The sequence below is a fragment of the Dipodomys merriami genome, unplaced genomic scaffold (assembly GCF_024711535.1).
Source record: "Dipodomys merriami isolate MVZ:Mamm:240054 unplaced genomic scaffold, mDipMer1.0.p SCAF_556, whole genome shotgun sequence".
Classification (NCBI taxonomy): Eukaryota; Metazoa; Chordata; class Mammalia; order Rodentia; family Heteromyidae; genus Dipodomys; species Dipodomys merriami.
Genome location: NW_027206131.1, coordinates 495,931 through 513,327, shown reverse-complemented (window position 1 = coordinate 513,327; position 17,397 = coordinate 495,931). Strand labels below are relative to the sequence as shown.

Sequence of the window (17,397 nt, the reverse complement as noted above, 5' to 3'; positions counted from 1 at the left end):
TGTTGGGGCTGTTTGTGGCTGGGTGGAAGTCTTAGGGACCCGGCCCTCCCTGGACAGCAGTGAGCCCCATGATCTTGCAGGGTTGATGGCTCTTAGGCACTGGCAGGAGCGGGGCAAATGAGAGGAGGGTGGGGACAGCTCAGGAATGTTTCCCTCCTAGACACCCGTGGCAAGGTGCCAAGAGAGAGGGCTCTGGTTCTGACAGGCCCCTGTGCGTTATCAGTCATCCCTGTGCAGACCCCATGGAGGCCCACTGTTGCCCAGGCCTGAGCACAGTCACACCCGGGCCTGGGCAGAAGAGGAAGGACTTGGAGTTGATCAGGGCACTCACGGTGTTAGTCGCAGGCTGGCTGTGGCGAACCTCCCCGGGGCTGAGCAGAGGAAGCGGCGCCTTGGTGGAAGAGAAGCTGTCAGAGCTGTGGCCCTGATAGTCTGGACCAGCCCATGAGCGGTGAACCTCCCCCGGACTGAGTGGAGGCAGTGGTTCATCCGTGGAATTGAGGCTATCAGAGCTGTGGCCCCAACTGTCTGGCCCGGCCCATGGGACAGCCATGTGGTCTCCACGGGGCAGGGCATCCTCTGGGCTCAGGGTACTCACAGTGGTGGGCTGGCCTCGCCGAACCTCTCCAGGACTGAGCAGCGGTGCCGTGGTCATGGGTAGCCTGACAGAGCCCAGGCCTGGTCCGTGACGATCGGCCCGTACGTGGGCCATGGGGCGTTCAGGGCCCGACACATCCCGTGGGCTGTGTGATACGCGTGAACGCCGCCTGCCAAATACTCTTGTTGGCGTGGCGTGTGATCTGGCCCACTGTCTCAGGCGCTGCGGAGCGCTCTGAGCACGAGGAGCCTCGTGGCCACGTTCGGGGTGGTGGCTACGTTCAGGGTGTCTCCCACGGCCTCTAAGCCATGGACAACAGCAGCTAAACATAGTCGCCTTTCCCTCTGTGCAAGAGAAGGCAAGAAGATGCCGTCTCCTCAGTCGAGGGCAACTGGGGTTCTGAGTTCTGTGGCTGTTGGTCACCAAGGAAGTGAGGTCACGTGACATCACAGGCCCTCCCCCACCCCCCCACTCTGCGATGCCCAGTCCCCATTGACCTCACCAACCCATAGGCCCCACGCCCTCTGACCTCTTGACCCTTTACGGCCTTTTGCTTTCATGAGCACACAGTTAGTATTGCAAGTGGCTGCATGCAGTCCTGTTTTGCAGGGTCAGGCAGACAGACACAAGGCCAGATCTTTGGAAGTGTTACTGTTTTGCATTGTTCTCTTAGATTTTCCCATCATCCCGGGTTCCTGGGAAGGATTGTCTTACCTCTGGGTCTCCTTCAGTTCTTCCTTCACTGTTTTATGTAAGTTCAAAGCCAAGCTGCTTTGGAGATGGGGGAAGGAGGAGCTGAGCCTCAGGTTACCTTTCCTGTCTTTTGCAGTCCTCAGAGGTGGCTCATTTGATCCAAAGCGATTTATCAGAACTTTTGCTCAGATGTAAAGACAAAAAAAGAGCCAGAATGAAACATATTTTTTCTTATAAGGCAACCTGGCTTTTCAGTTAAATTAAATAGCAAGACTTTAATTAATTGCCAAGAATCCTTTGGAACAGACACCACAGATTCTAAATCACTCTTGGATTTGGAGAGGTCTTTAGTGAGGACTCCTGGTCCTGGGCATGCAGATTTCCATGTGGGAAGGAAGAGAATCCCTCTGCTGCCCAGTCTGTGGAAAAGTTTTCAGAACCACAGAGAAAACAGAGTTTGGATTTCCTCCCTTTAGTAATAACGAGACTGAGTGATTGCTTGCCTGCCTACTTGTCTTCACTTAAGGCTGTGTGTTTCCATATCTTTGTACAGTTACCCAGAGAGGCCACAATGCATAGAGCAATGATGGAGTAATTGGAAAATGTGCATCCCTGTGGTATGTGCTAGTTGCATTATTATTTGTTTCTTCTGATATTGAGGCTAGAAATTGGGGTCTAGACTCTGTCCTGGAGCTTTTTTGCCAAGTGGTAATGCTCTACCTCTTGAGCCACACCTTCACTACCAGCTTTTTGGTGGTTAATTGGAGATGAGAGGTCTCAGAGAATTTCCTGTCCAGGCTGGTTTTGGACCATGATCATTAGATCTCAGCCTCCTGAGTAGCTAGGATTATGGGCACCCCACCATTCCTAGTTTCTGATTGACACTGAGGTTTGAAAAGCAAGGAGAGTTCTGGGGAAGGCCATTGCTCCAACCTCAGCACAATTAGGGATGCTGAGGAGGAAACAAAGATGATCATACAAAGATGTTTCAGAAGGAATTGATCTGATCTGATTTGATTTGAATGGGAAAACGGGGGCCCTGCAACTCCCAAGTGTCAAGGTAGGGACTCTCTCTGCTCTTGTGTGGCTTTATGCACAGCCCTGTGGGTTTCTGAGCTCCCACACACAGACAATTGGGCTGCTTCCTCTGAATCCTTCTACTGTTGAATAGTCAGTCTATCATCCCTGGGACCCAGAGCAAAGAAGTCTCCTAGAACAAAGGGCAGTCACTTAGTTCCCTTTCCAGTTGGCTCTGTGTCAGGAAATGACACCACTGGAAAATGATTCAGCCCCGCAGCCAGATTGGCAAGAGCTCACAGTCCTTTTAAAGGAACCATCGTTCCTTCAGGAAAACAGACAGGAAGCATCAAACAGAGGAATTCTTTGTCATCTGTGCTCTCTGCTCCCCACAGCCACCTGTAAGGTCGTGTGTGTGTGTGTGTGTGTGTGTGTGTGTGTGTGTGTGTGTGTGTGTGTGTGTGTGTGTGTGTTTTCTATTTTATTTTAATTTTGTACTGATAATGGGGCTTAAACTCAGGGCCTTGTGCTCTTGCTTGGATTTTTTTTTTCTTTTTGGCTAAGGCTAACATTTTCTAGTTACTGAAGTCACACCTCCACTTGGAACAGAGATCATCAGCTATCAGCCTCTTGAGTAGCTAGGATTATAGTTATGAGCACCCAATTTTATACGACTTTAAATGTACACAAGATGTACAAAAGTCGAATTGTAATATTCATTCTCTTTATAACTTGCTTTTTTTGTACCTACCAAAAGTTCTATCTGATTAAATATTCCTACCATTGTTTTTATTACCTGTGGATGGTTTACAGCTGTGTATGACTACACTTGTTTATGATCACAACCATGTATCTTTACAGCGTTACTGACATACAAGGGATTCACAATATAATAATAATTGGAAGGATATAGACACTGTAATTAGCCATGACCTTATTATAGGACATTTTATATTGTTATTTTTTGAAAGATTTTCTAATCTGCCTTTTCAGTACTATAACTATCTTTTTTGTTGTCGTTGTTAGTCATGGGGCTTGGGCACTGTCCCTGAACTTCTTTTGCTCAAGGCTAATACTCTACCACTTAAGCCACATTACCACTTCCAGCCTTTTCTGTGTATGTGGTACTGAGGAATTGAGCCCAGGGCTTCATGAATGCTAGGCAAGCACTGTACCACTGAGCCACATTCCCAACCCTCTAATCTGCTTTAACTAAAAGCTAGTGACTCATAGAATTATTTTGAAAAATGGATTGCTTACTCAGAAGGATATACATTTTAAAACTTAAAAAACAAACCAAAAAACATTAAGCTAGACAGGTGCGAGTGGCACATGCCTGTAATCTTACTAACTCAGGAGGCTGGGATCTGAGGATCATAGTGCAAAGCCTTCCTGGGCAGGAAAGTCTGTAAGACTCTTATCTCCAGTTTACCATCAAAAAGTTGGAAGTGGAGCTGAGACTCAAGTGGTAGAAAACTAGCCCTGGGCACAAAAGCTCAGGGATGCTACAGGCCCTGAGTTTAAGTCCTTGGACACACACACACACACACACGCACACACACACGCACACACACACACACACACATCACATCCACACACATATAAAGGATACAAGACAGTATATATTAGTGCTTATTTCTATTGATACTGATTTTTAAAAAGAGTCTCAGATTAAACTTTTATTATTCCAGTTGTCTTTCACACCAGGTATGTGTGAAAACTACCTTCATTCCCATGCATTGAACTTTGGTGTGCCCTGGTGTCTTGGCCCTTACCTTTGAGAATGGGATTGGAGCCAAGTGTATATTCTTTGAGTACCAAATTTTATCTCTGACCTTGAGTTAGGCCTGGCACAGGCAGGAGGGATGGGGGGTGGGGGGAATGGAGAGGGGGAGAGAACCCCAAGATGTGTGTGACAGTAGGCTTGGCTTTGGTTGGCACTTTTTTGCGAGCCACTGTCAGTGTTCATGGAAATCACTGTTTCTCAGAGGATGCATCTGTTCTGGGAGGTCCAGGATGGGTTAAGTGGCTCTGTCTACTATTTAGCAGCAAAGCCTGACTCACCCGGCAGGTGTTGCATTTCTTAAAGAGGCCATGACCAGCGCCAGCAAACCCCAGACTGAGCCAGAAGATGCTTCTGTGGTCCTGTGTTCTGCCCTAGCTGTGAGGTTGCAGCATCTTTCTAGCTCCCTCTGCTGGGGTGCTAGTATGCTAGGGGTAAAGCATGGGGTAGTCCTGATTGGAGTTGGCCCTCTCTGCCTCTCTGGGGCCCAGCCAGGAATTTCCATCACAGAGGCCCAAGAGGCCAGCCTAGGCAGGCTTTGTCTAAGTCCCCAGAAAATCCCTTTATAGGGCAACCCCTCCCTGGCTAACCTTTGCTGTTGAAAGAGGAACAGTGACATTCATTCCTCAGGCTGGAGCAAGAGATTTTTGACCTCTGGGAAACCTTAGCCTTTCTACCAGCTGCAGATTTTCTGCTCACATTTCTTTGTTTTCTTAAAAACATAAACTGTACTTGGAAAGAGACAGAAAGAGGAAGAGGGAACACATGCCACAACAGAACTTTTTCTGAAGTCACAGCAAGGATGTAGGGTTTGGGAATGTGGGAAAACATGTTATTGGGGGAGGGGGAGAGGTGAAAATCCCGGAGTGATTCTTGGTGTCTAAAACAAAGAATTGAATGGCACATGTTGCATGGACATGCCCACATGTGTGCGGTGCACACAAACACACATAAGTAAAAGTTGCAGAGCAAGGAAGAATGTAATACAGAAAACACAGCATTGAGGGAAATAGCAAGCAGGCTTGTATTCTGTGCTCCTTTAAGAGGAAACATGTGCTTAGCTTTCCAGGATTTGGAGAGTGTCGGGAGTTCTCTGTATGTACAGTGGGCTGATCTTAGGGAAATGAGCAACAGTGACTCACCACACTGGTCGATGGGATCTGCGCATGCACACAGCTGTCATCCCATAGTTTTAAGCACATGTATAAGATGCAGGGCATGTGCAAGAAGCCCTGCATAGGAGTTTGTTGGGCAAAGGTGAGGCTAAGGATGCACAAGGATCTGCTGTGAGGTGGCTTCATCTTGGTTGGAACTGGCCAAAGGTTTCCCTACCACTAGGAAAAATCCCAGCTATTAACTGAGCACTAATCACCCTCAAGATTAAACTGCCGTAGTAGGGGCTTGGAAAGAGGTAGGAGTGGGGCATGACTAGAGAGGGTGTTGGTTTCAGCGTTCTTTCCCTAGGCTTGCCTGCCCACAGTCAGGTGGTTTGCTGTCTGCACTGGTCTCCAGAGGACATGAACACATAGGACCCCATGGATGCTCTGGTCTCAAGCCAGAGCATATCTTTGTAATCCTGGCTTGATATTATGTGTAGAAACTTCCGTTTCCACACCTAAGGAAAATTCACAGGAACAGAGTGGGGAACCTCAAGGTGTCTTTCACCTGCAGATTCCACTCAAGTTTTCACTCACAGGATGGTGTTCTACCACTTGAGGCATGCCTCTAGTCCCCACTCAAGTTGTACAAGTTGTCCTGGGTGCATCTTATGCTCTAACTCCCCCCAATAGTTCAGTCTCCCAGTCTGAAACTCTTTCATAGTTGTTTCTTTCTTGGATGACTTGGACATTTTTTTAAGACCCTAAGTTAGCAGTTTAGTAGATTATTTGTCTGTCTATCTGTCTGTCTGTCTGTCTGTCTGTCTGCCTGCATGCCTGCCTGTCTGTCTGTCGGTCTGTCTGTCTATCTGTTTGTCTGTCTGTCTATTTGGTGACAATTGTGGGGTTTGAACTCAGGGCCTGGATGCTATCCTTGAACTTTATTTAATCTTTTGTTCAAGGCTAGCTCTTTTCCACTTTAGCCACAGTGCCATTTCTGAGTGGCTTTGGCCCATATTCCTCATATCTCAGCCTCCTGAGTATCTAGGATTACAGGCATGAGCCATTGGTGCCGGGCAAGTAGAATATCTTTCAAGTGGGTTTATTAAAAGATAATTTGTTAAAGATTATTTCCAGAGAAAATACAGATACACATATGAACATGTGTTAAAAGAATTTAGCTATTTGAAATGAGAGAACTAGGCAGAAGTTATAATAGTTTCAAGAAAAAAATCAAAAGACTATAAGTTATATATGGAGGAAAGAAGATGGAGGTGAATTGCAATTGGAGGCCAAACTGGTTTTCTATCATCAGGCAGAAGCCAATTAAATCACTTTCAGAGGGGATGGATAGAGCCAGGGATTGATTCCTTCCTTCCTCCCTTCCTTCCTTCCTTCCTTCCTTCCTTCCTTCCTTCCTTCCTTCCTTCCTTCTTTCCTTCCTTCCTTCCTTCCTTCCTTCCTTCCTTCTTTCCTTCCTTCCTTCCTTCCTTCCTTCCTTCCTTCCTTTCCTTCCTTTCCTTTCTTTCCTTCCTTTCCTTCCTTTCCTTTTTTCCATTGTCTATCCATCATTTATTTGCCCATCCATCTGTTCATCCATCCACCATCCATTCTTTTATTTCCCTCCCTCCCTCCCTTCCTCTCTGACTTCCTTCCTTCCTCCCTTCCTCCCTTCCTCCCTTCCATCTTCTGCCTGCTTGCCTGCCTGACTGCCATCTACCTACCTATACATTGTAAAACGGCTCAAAGACAGTGGGACTAGAATCTGATGACCCAGGATGGTATGTTACAGATACTGCAGTTTTGCCATTGAAACATACACATCTTCCTACTGGTTTGTATCATTTTCTCATAACTGGACCCATATTATATCTTTGGCTAGACTTTCACTAGTACCTGTGGGTTCAGATTATTTCTCTTCCACTATGTCCTATTTGTGGCACATAAGTACAACAGGTATTTTAGCAAACTGCAGGGCCTTCTCTTACAAGACCAAGACAGTCAGCTGGCATATTACAAGAGAAAGCTACTCAGTCATTGTTTTAAGTCCTGTTCCTTTGGACTTCTTATTACCCATGGGGGTTTCTCCTCATCAACCATGAACCCAGATTGGTTCAAATAGAGCTACTTGTAAGTAAATGTGATGGCTGGTGTAAGTAATTAGTTTGTTCCTTGTGTTTTTGTTGCTTCCTATCATGATTTAATGCCCATTTATCCCTTTGAATGATGTATTGAAATGCACTGAGTGGCTGAGGAGCAGTTTGGCCCTCCTGGTTCTAATCCTGAGTTTTCTTCCAGATACATGTTTGTATGAATTGACTATTACTGCCTTTAAACATGCTCCTCATGGTTGTTTTTAAATTTTACAGCCAATACCAGAAATTGCAGAAGATTATGAAGCCTTGGTAAGAATATATGATTAAATTATGTTATAATCTTAATACTTCCTTTTTTCCTGTCTGCATAATTAAAACCTGTCCTCTGGCTTACTTTATAACTATGCATCTACATATTTTGAGTAAGTTACTTTTTTCCTTTTTGTTCGATGTTTTTAAAACAGTTTTTTTTAATGAATCTACTTCCTTGTTTGTTTGTTTTTTTCCCTCGTGGCAGAGAGTATTTATTGTTGGTTACCACTAAATGATTACACAGGCTTTCCTCCCTCTTCCCTTCCCCTATAGCACTTCTGGGTAGAGTTTTGTCTATGACTTTAAGCCGAGCTTTCTTCTTTTGTGGCTTATGTGATGTTCAGAGATTGAAGGCTTTGGTTTTTATCAGTGACTCAGAAAGAAGGAAAAGCACTACATCTAAAAAGTATTTGAGACTGATGCATAGATTGAAAAATATTTGTTCTAGATCACTTGTGTGCTGATTCCACTCCTGATAATTCTCCTCTTCCATGTGCTCTTCCTCCTTCTTTTGTGTTGCTACTTGAGTTTGAACTTAGGACCTTATGCTGTTGCTTAGCTTCCTTGCTCATAGCTAGTACTTCACCGCTTGAGGCACACCTTCATTTCTGGCTTTTTATTTGTTAATTGGAGATAAAAGTCTCATAGATTTGTCTGCCAGGGCTGGCTTTGAACCGTGATCCTCATATCTCAGCTTAGTGAGTAGCTAGGATTACAGGCATGAGCCTGTAGGATAGCTTTAAAAGTTGCCTTTCCTTTCTTTTCTCCAGTCTGTATTGGGTACATCATTCCATAGAAACATTGGGATGCACTCTGCTCTGAAAAAGTTGGCAGGATAAATTTAGATGCTTGTTTTGAGACTGGCTGGATTTTTCTGGAAGGAAGATGATCCCTAGTAAGTTGAGAAACATTTCATTGAGTCATTGCAGCACACATGGTGTGCAGCTGGCTGTGACAGAGACGGTGGCCCAGTATGTAGTTTGCAGACGCTTCCTTTTGTGGCAGTCACTACTGTAAAAGTCTTTAGCCTAGCACATAATAAAAACAAATAAACCCAGTAAATAAAAATGTTCCAGAATGTGCCAAGTGCTTGTTTTTCTTTTATAGTGCTTTCCAAGCATGGTGTCCGATACAGATGGAGTGTGGAGGTCGGAAGCTGGCTTCTGCCTTCTCTCCTGGGAGTCTGAATCTCTCCTCTCTGGAAGTGGAGATGGATACCCGGATGTGAGGGTTCCAGGACAGCTCTTCCAGCCACCTTATTTGACAAAGGGCCTTTCTTTTGAAATGTAACCATATTTGAACATGCCATCCTTTTCTTGTTGCTGAAGGTTTGAAGTTGAAGTCTGAAAAGCTCTTCCTCAGGAAAAACATAACTTATTCCAGGGAAATAGACGTTTAATATAGAGAACTACATACAGTGTATTATATAATGTTCTATCACACATATGTGTATTATGCATTTTATTATGTAGTATATGAACATTTTACATATTTTTATATTGAATTTATTTTGTGTCTTATATGCATATGTATGTATTCTATAGGAGGTCATATAATTCTAGTTATCATTTATGTATACCTATCATCTATGTATCTATGTAACATCTCTCTTTTATCATCTACAAATCTATTTTCTATCATTTCTATCTTGGATCAATTCTTTCTCTGTCTCTGTCTTCTATCGTCAATATGTCCCGTCTGTCTGTCTATCTCTCACATTACTGAGTGGACCAGGTCACTTCCTGTGACCTCCTCAGTGGGTGAGTGACATGAAATGCCCTTTCTCCCACTTGTTAATCACTCACAGAAATGGACCACTGTAAGTATGGAGAGCCTTACCTGCCATCTCTGAAACAGTGTTTCACTTCCTTGATAGCCATAGAGAGGGTATCCTGATCCCTAACACCACTTGGAGATCTGGAAAACACATGATGTTCTTCCTACTTTCCATCCCACCCCCAAAGGTCCTTAAAGCCTGCCTGGAGAGTCTATAGACAAACTGGATTTCTTTAGGGCAGATTGATTGTCCTCAGATGGGCTCCTTCTGGCCATTTAGATTAGCCTTTCATTGGGCAGGTAGGTAAGAAGTAGAGACATTTGCTTTCAGATAATTAGAGGGAAGACATTTGCTCTTAAAGTAGCTACGGAAGACTAATATCTGGACACAAGTTTATTTGTATTCCCAGGCCAGGTGGCTAACTGGGAATGTCAAGAAGCATTTGAGCCAGGCACAGTAGCTCATGTCTGTAATCGGAGCTACTCAAGAGGATGAAATCGGGAGGATTGTGATTTTTGGTGGCTACTGTGGTCAAAAAGTTCTCTGTACTCCTTTTTAGGCAATGAAAACCTGGGTATGGTGATATCATCCCAGGTACAATGGGAAACATGAACAGAAAGTTTGTCATCCCAGCCAGCCTGGGCATAAATGTGAGACCCTGTTTGAAACATGACGGTAGCATAAAGGGCTAGGTATGTGGCTCAAATGGTGGAGTGCAAAGCCCTGAGCTCAAACCCCAGTGCTGTCAGTAAAACAAAACAGAAGACCAGCTTGAGCCCAGTTGTGGGCTCATTCCTTTTCTTTCTGTTCTCTCCTGGTTCTCTAACTGCTGTCTCTAACCGCTGACACCAAGGCAAAGATCTTGGTCTGAGTGGAGTCTGTGGCAGGTATGTGAAGAACCTGTAGCATTTCGAATCCTATTATGTCAGATATGAGCAAATGCCAACTATTCATTATTATGTGATTGTTTTTCTCTTCGTGCATAAGTTAACAAAGTATTTATTGCTACTAATACATTATTATGTAATAATGTTTTCATAGTACTGTAATACTGACTCCTGCCCAGTCTTACTAATTGCATTTATTATCTTATTTTTCCTAAGGCAGTTTCTGTTATTTTTGCACTCTAACACTTGTTCTCTTATAACTCATCCTTTGTAGAGTGGATTATCCTGGAACTTTTATTTAACCTTTCTTGCTACTGTTTTGAGTCGTCATCCACCTTGCTGTCTAGTTATTTGTTCTCTCCGTCATTTTAGTTTCCTGTTGGGAGCTTGTCTTTGAGGCCTGGCCTCTGGTGCCACCTAGGGCCCCTGTGAGATTGGGACTGCCTGTGTGCAGGAAGCCAGAGACATGGGCTGCTTTTCCATCTGGTTTTTCCATCTGGCTTTTCCATGTACTTTTCTCCCTTGTATGTTTTCTCCCTCTTGACTTTTTCCACATTGATGGCAAAACGTTTGAAAACCAGGAGCTTCCTGCATCCACAATGCTACTATTATGCCGCGGTCCCAGGTAATAGGCACATGGCTGTTAACTTAGCACTTGCCACATACTGTTCCTGATCCCAGGACTAGGCTAGCTCATTTTTTTTCTCCAGTCTTCTTCTCTCTGAATGAAGATCACTATTGTCCTCACCACCACGATCATCATCCTCATGAATGGGGAGACTGTAGTGTTGGAGAATTCACTTAGAGCTTGATGTGGGGGCCCCTATGTGTGGCTCCAGAGATCACCACATAGCCATGTCTGTCCAGTGTGTATCCTCTCCTCTGGTCTCTGAATCACGGTCCTCCTCTGAGAGTCATCTCCCCTTGGATGGGCTTCTGCCAGTATCAAGACCGTTGAAATAGAGCAGAATTTCAAAAAATCATTTTATTTTGAGACTGGGCTGAGTAGAAGAATAGCAGGAAGGAATACTGTGAAGCTATTTTTTAAAAGAAGTATAAACCTAAATCCAAATCTGAATCTGTTAGCAGACTTTGTGATATAGCAATAATGGGATGTCCGATCCTCTAGATTAAAAATTGTAATGACCAGGCTGGGAAGGTGGCTCAGTGGTAGAGCACTTGCCTTGCTTGCCTGAGGCCTGGTTTCGATTCTTAGCACCACATAAGCAAAAAGAAAAAAGCCGGAAGTGGCACTGTGGCTCAAGTGGTAGAGTGCTAACCTTGAGCTGAAGTGCTGAGGGGCAGTGCCCAGCCAGGCCCAGGATTCAGGCCCCACGATCGGACCTCCCCCCCAAAAATATTGTAATGTCCAGCTTCATTAAAAAAAAGTAGCTGCTGGGCGCCAGTGGCTCATGCTTGTAATTCTAGCTACTGAGGAGGCTGAGATCTGAGGATTGCAGTTCAAAGCCAGCCAGGGCAGGAAAGACCATGAGACTCCTATCTCCAATAAACCACTAGAAAATCAGAAGTGGCGCTGTAGCTCAAGTGGTAGAGGGCTCGCCTTGAGCTGAAGAGCTGAGGGACAACGCCCAAGCCCAGAGTTCAAGCCCCATGACCACCAACAACAACAACAAAAAGTAACTGAGTGTAGGAATCTGTATTATTGTATAATGTAGTATAGAAATCCTATAATTCTATCTGCTGGTAGAGAGATTCTTGATGGTTTGGAGTTACTATAGATGATGATGATGATGATGATGATGATGATGATGATGATGATGATGATGATGATGATGAAAATTTATAAGAGTGAAAATTTCTGAGATGTATAAATGACTAAGAATGGTTTTGAAATTGTCAGAACCTAGGATGAACCTCTGATGAAGGTATTTTACAAAGATGGCTCTTCTTCCTCCTCAACATCCCTCCCCTGCCTCCCCACCCTCTGGTCATAGGCAACTTTCCATCACTATAGTCAGTACATGGCTAGGTTAACTTACAACCAGAGGTGATTTATTGTGGCTCACATTTTAGAGGTGTTAGCCTATGATGGGCTGGCCCTGTTGCTTTGTGTAGGCAGCTCATTATGATGGACTGAAAGCCCTTACTCCATGGCCAGAAAGATAAAAAGAGTGATTCTAAGACTTATGCAAGGACGCACCCCCAGTGACCTAAAGATTTCCTACTAGGCCCCACCTTCTACAGTTTCCATTGCCTCTCACCAGAGCTGCACCTTGAACACGCAGGACTTTGTGATTGACACAGACCATAGCATCCCCTAATTGCTCTGAATCTATAAACCACATATCAGACCCCCCTAATGAATGATGGGATGAGCAAACCCAGTATATGGAATCATAATATAATCATCATAGATAGTCCCTGAAACCCATTAACTCAGAACAGGATGCTGGCCATTGTAACATCAAGGTGAATATGCTTATTTATCATGCTTATGCCATTTTTGTTAAAGTTATATACAGAGGCTCTGAATCCTTACCTAAGGGCTGTTATGCTAATTGAATCATTTTGGATTATCCCTCTTGATTCTTCTGGCTTATAAAGGGAGCATTTAGGAACTTTCACTGACTGAGATGCTCCTTACTAAATACTGATATGCTACCAACTTTATTGAGTGTGCTACCTAAAGACTTGCCGTAAAGAGCCATTATTTACTTCCTAGCTGAGAGCACAGAGGCTCAGAGAGGGCAAGTGAATTGCTCCGTGTTTCTCAGATCCCTGGCTGGCGGCAAGCACCTGTCCCTTCCTGTCCTGTTTGTTGCCAGCCTGGCACTTGAGCTGTTGACTCTGCCCAGCTGCTGCCCAGTGGAGTGGGTCTGACTGCCCAGCTGCTTGTCCAGAGGTCTGGGTCTGCTTCCTAAAGCTGGCTCACTTGTGCACTTCCCCACTGCCCAGCATTGACTCTGTGTGTTCCCCCCCCCCCGTATGTTTTACAGCTTTGGGGACATGCTGTCCTTCACATTGATGGCCTTTGTAGAGCTCATAGAGCATGGCATCGTGTCTTGGGACACGTTTTCGGTGGCGTTCATTAAAGAAGGTAAATGCAAACTGCTTTCCTAGGCTCCCATCACTCCCTCCTTTCAAGGGTACCATTCTCTGCTTTGAGGATTATTTTATCATTGTTTCCTTGGGTTATGTTAAAAGATAGGGGGGTGTGCATGGGTGTGTTTTAACTAGGCCTATAAATGTGGGGCTCTGAACATTCTGGGTGAAAGTGACCTTTTGTCCCTGCAGAGAACATAAAATGTTGTGTGGATGAGAACCCAGAGTTAAGGGAAACTGTGTTGTTGCTAAGGACACAGTGTCTTCGGATGCGCTACTGCATGGCTTCAGAACTCAAGAACTTGGCCGAGATGCCATCTTCACTATCCATCCCCAACCCCATGCTCAGCGACAGGGAAAGAGGCAAAGGAAGCTGATGTCCAGCACTCATGGGCTTAATGAGGAACTGAGGAGACTGAGGGTCTGCTTCAGGTGTCTTAGGTAGGGTCCTTCCGCTGACTCATGGTCTTGGTGTAAGAAAGATTGCAGGTATTAACCACTTTTTTTTCCCCCTCATTTAAGATAAACTTTATTCCTAATGATAACAATTAGCATTTTTCTTGAGTATACATTGACGTCAGAAAGAATGTAAGGCACTTCACGTCTGTGCCAGACTGGCAAGTTTTCTTTTTTTTTTTTTTTTACAGTTTTTTTTTATTGTGAAAATACTGTACAAAGGGGTTATAGTTACATGAGCAAGGTAATGAGTACATTTCTTATCCAGCATTGTTGCCTCCTCCTTTGTTTTCCCCCTATCATCCCTACCCTCCCACCTCCTCAGCGTAAATTGTAAAGTTTGTTTTTCGACATAGAGTCTTGTACATCTCATTGTTGCAAAGGGTCAATCTGTATCACTATTTAAACAATTTGGTTTTTCCCCTTCCCTCCCCAAATTATATCAACACCAAATACAGTGAAAACAGAAGTTAGACCGTGGGGGAGGGACATACAAAGCAACAAAAAAAATCATATGGTACCTTATAAAATACGTTAGAAATATTAGCAAGGAAGAAAAAAACCACTTTTGTCCCTATCTTTGGGTTCATTTTGCTTAACATCATCTTTTCTGAGCTTTTCTGCTTGTCCCAGACATAGAGTAGTTATTGCAAATAAGGGAAACCTTGGGACCTATGTTTCTTTGGGGCTGGCTTACTTCTTAATATAATTTTTTCCAAGTCTTTCCCTAACAAATGGGGCGATGTCATTCTTTCTGATGGAGGCATAGAATTCCATTGTGTATATATACCACATTTTCTTGATCGATTCATCTACTGAGGGGCATTTATGACTGGCTCTTCTTTCCAAAGGAATCAGGTAGAAGAATGGGCAGAGATGGGAATGTGTCAAGTCAAAAACTTCACTTGAGAGCTGGGTTTCTTCAAATGTTGGGAGAACATGGCAGCTGTTCCATTTTCTAATGAAAATGGTTTGCCTTTACTAACGTGAAATTTTCAGAAACCCACTTTAATTCTCAGGAAGCAAACTAAATTTAAAAATTGGATATATTTTTTAAAAGCAACTTGTTCCTGTTTCCTCATTTCCTTTGCCTTGCCACTTACAAAAAAGTCTCTTATATGACTTTGAAAATTAGTCACTAGAAAATTACTTACAGTTTTTGGGTAAGGTTCACTTTTTATTCATTAGCTGGACCGTATTCAGCATCCTGACAGCCCCAGGTTTGTGCTGGCCTCTATGTTTTAAATGGAGCTTTATCTCGACAAAAATAATTAGGAAAAGCACTGACAAAAGGTGCTTCTCTCTGTGATCTTGAGTTGGCTTCTGATTGATGCCAAGTTCAGAGTACTTTGGAGAAATATTGTTCTCCTTGCCAGCCCTCTCTCCATGTCTGTTCTCTTTGTTATGTGTGCATTTAGATTTGAGTTTACCAATTGTAGCTGCAAGAACTAACACTATTTCCTAAATGCCATGGAACATGGAAGCCCTTGATGCTAGTATATTGTAGCGGTTTTTTTGTTTTGTTTTGTTGTTGTTGTTGTTTTCTGTGCTAGTCCTGGTGCCTAAATTCAGAGCCTGGGCTCTGTCCCTGAGGTTTTTTCCCTCAAGGCTAGCATTCTACCACTTGAGCCACAGCTCCAATTCCAGCCAGCCTGCCTGCCTGCCTCCCTCCCTCCTTCCCTCCCTCCCTCCCTTCCTCCTTCCCTCCCTATTTACTTCCTTCCTTCCTTCCTTCCTTCCTTCCTTCCTTCCTTCCTTCCTTTCTTTGTTTCTTCTTTCTTTCTTTCTCTTTCTGCCTTTCTGTCCTCTCTCCCTCCCTCCCTCCTTCCTTCTTTCCTTCCTTCCTTCTCTCTTTCTCTCTTTCTTTCTCTCTTTCTTTTCCTTCCTTCCTTCTTCCTTCCTTCCTTCCTTCCTTCCTTCCTTCCTTCCTTCTTTTTCTTTTTCTTTTTCTTTTTCTTTTTCTTTCTCTGGTAGTTTAGTAGAGATAAGAGTCTCACAGACTTTCCTGCTAGGGCTGGCTCCAAACTATGATCCTCAAATCTCAGCCAAATCTCAGCCTCCTGAATAGTTAGGATTGTAGGAGTGAGCAACTGGCACCCTGCTATGGAGTTGCTTTTTAATGACTTGGCTACTTAGAAGAGGGAAGGCCTGAAGAGAAAAGAAAGAGGACTTCCTGTGTTCTGAGTTGATTTTCCTCTAGCCAAGCATGGCCCTAGTGCCTAAAGAGGACTTCCTGTGTTCTGAGTTGATTTTCCGCTAGCCAAGCATGGCCCTAGTGCCTTCTCTCGGAAGGGAAGTTTCCTATGCATTCCCCTGAGGCCTTTGTTTTGAGGAGGCTCTGGCTTGCTGGGAAGATCAGATGATTCCACTGCCTAGACAACATCTAGCCATTGGGCTTCAATATTTTGTCTTCTAAAACTTGGAGAGATTTATGAACCTCAGCCAGATGATTTAAAATCAACCATGCAGCCCCATGGTTCTCTTCTGCCTTGATAATGTATGAGAATTTTGAGATCTACTTCCTCAGCTTCTGAAAACTGACCTAAGTAATTCTCTGATTTCGGGATTACTTTGTTTTGCTTGTGGTTGGTGGTACTGGTTTTGAACTCAGGGTCTCACATTTGCTAGGCAGGCGCATTACCACTGGAACCATGTCCCCAGTCCCCTTTTCCCTGTTCATTGTGTTTTAGACAGGGCCTAGCACTTTTTTGTTCTTTCTTTGTCTTGGCAGTGCTACGGTTTCAACTCAGGACCTCCTATTTTCTAGGCAGGTAGCTCTACCACTTAGCTACTCAACCAGCTAAGGCCTTCCATTTTTGCCCAGGGCTTACCTTGGCTCACAAGGTGAGATCCTGCTACCTATGCAGCCATTGTAGCTGGGATCATATGGGTACATCACCATACACAGCTCTTTTTGGTGAGGTGAACAGTTGAGCAGAGAGGAAACTGAAAAGATGGTGTTTTAGGAACCCAAGGATGCAATGGACTGGAGGGCCCATGTTGTGTGTATGTACCGTTGGAAATATCTCAGGATATTAGAGTACCACACAGGAATCAGGACACCTGCTCAAAAGGAATTCAGCGAGGTTTTTCTTCCACAGAAAGTCATGATGCTGACAGGATGCCAAGTAAGCAAGTGGCAGGATATCTGCGCAGCTGTCTTATCTCTACTGTATTACAATTCTTATTCATTTGGTCAGAACTTAGTGTCACAATCTTGAATGAATGATTAGTTTGCAAAGGGTTAAAAGTTTATCTGAGCCATCAACTGAGACCAGGACTCCTGACTGAAGCCAGAAGTTGTGAGGAAAACAAGGGAAGTGGCATAGTTAAAATAGCTTCTTGTGAGTTGGTAGCAGCTATTCTTAACATGGTGGTGCTTGTGTCCAGCAATCACTCTACAGAAAAGATTCCAACTACTACATCCACTGAGTTTGTGCCCCAAAGAAAAATATCTCAAATGCATTCTCATGTTACTGGGGAGATTAAGCACTTAATGAGTATGGATACTTGAAAAAGTGAGGCAGTTAGGAAGGGAAGAAGAAGACTACAATGATACTTTTTCATACCATTTAATTTTGGGCCTTGTTGGAATAACCAAATGGATCCATTTAGATA

The 17,397-nt window shown here is 44.0% G+C and overlaps 1 protein-coding gene across 1 annotated transcript in view; it reads left to right on the top strand.

Annotated features, from left to right (window-relative positions):
- Nucleotides 1-17,397, top strand: part of LOC138812003 (uncharacterized) — a 175,690-nt gene that overhangs the window by 80,148 nt on the left and 78,145 nt on the right. Inside the window, 2 exon segments of the mRNA XM_069999962.1 lie at nt 7,558-7,593; nt 13,218-13,318. Coding sequence (XP_069856063.1) covers nt 7,558-7,593; nt 13,218-13,318 — 137 coding nt within the window.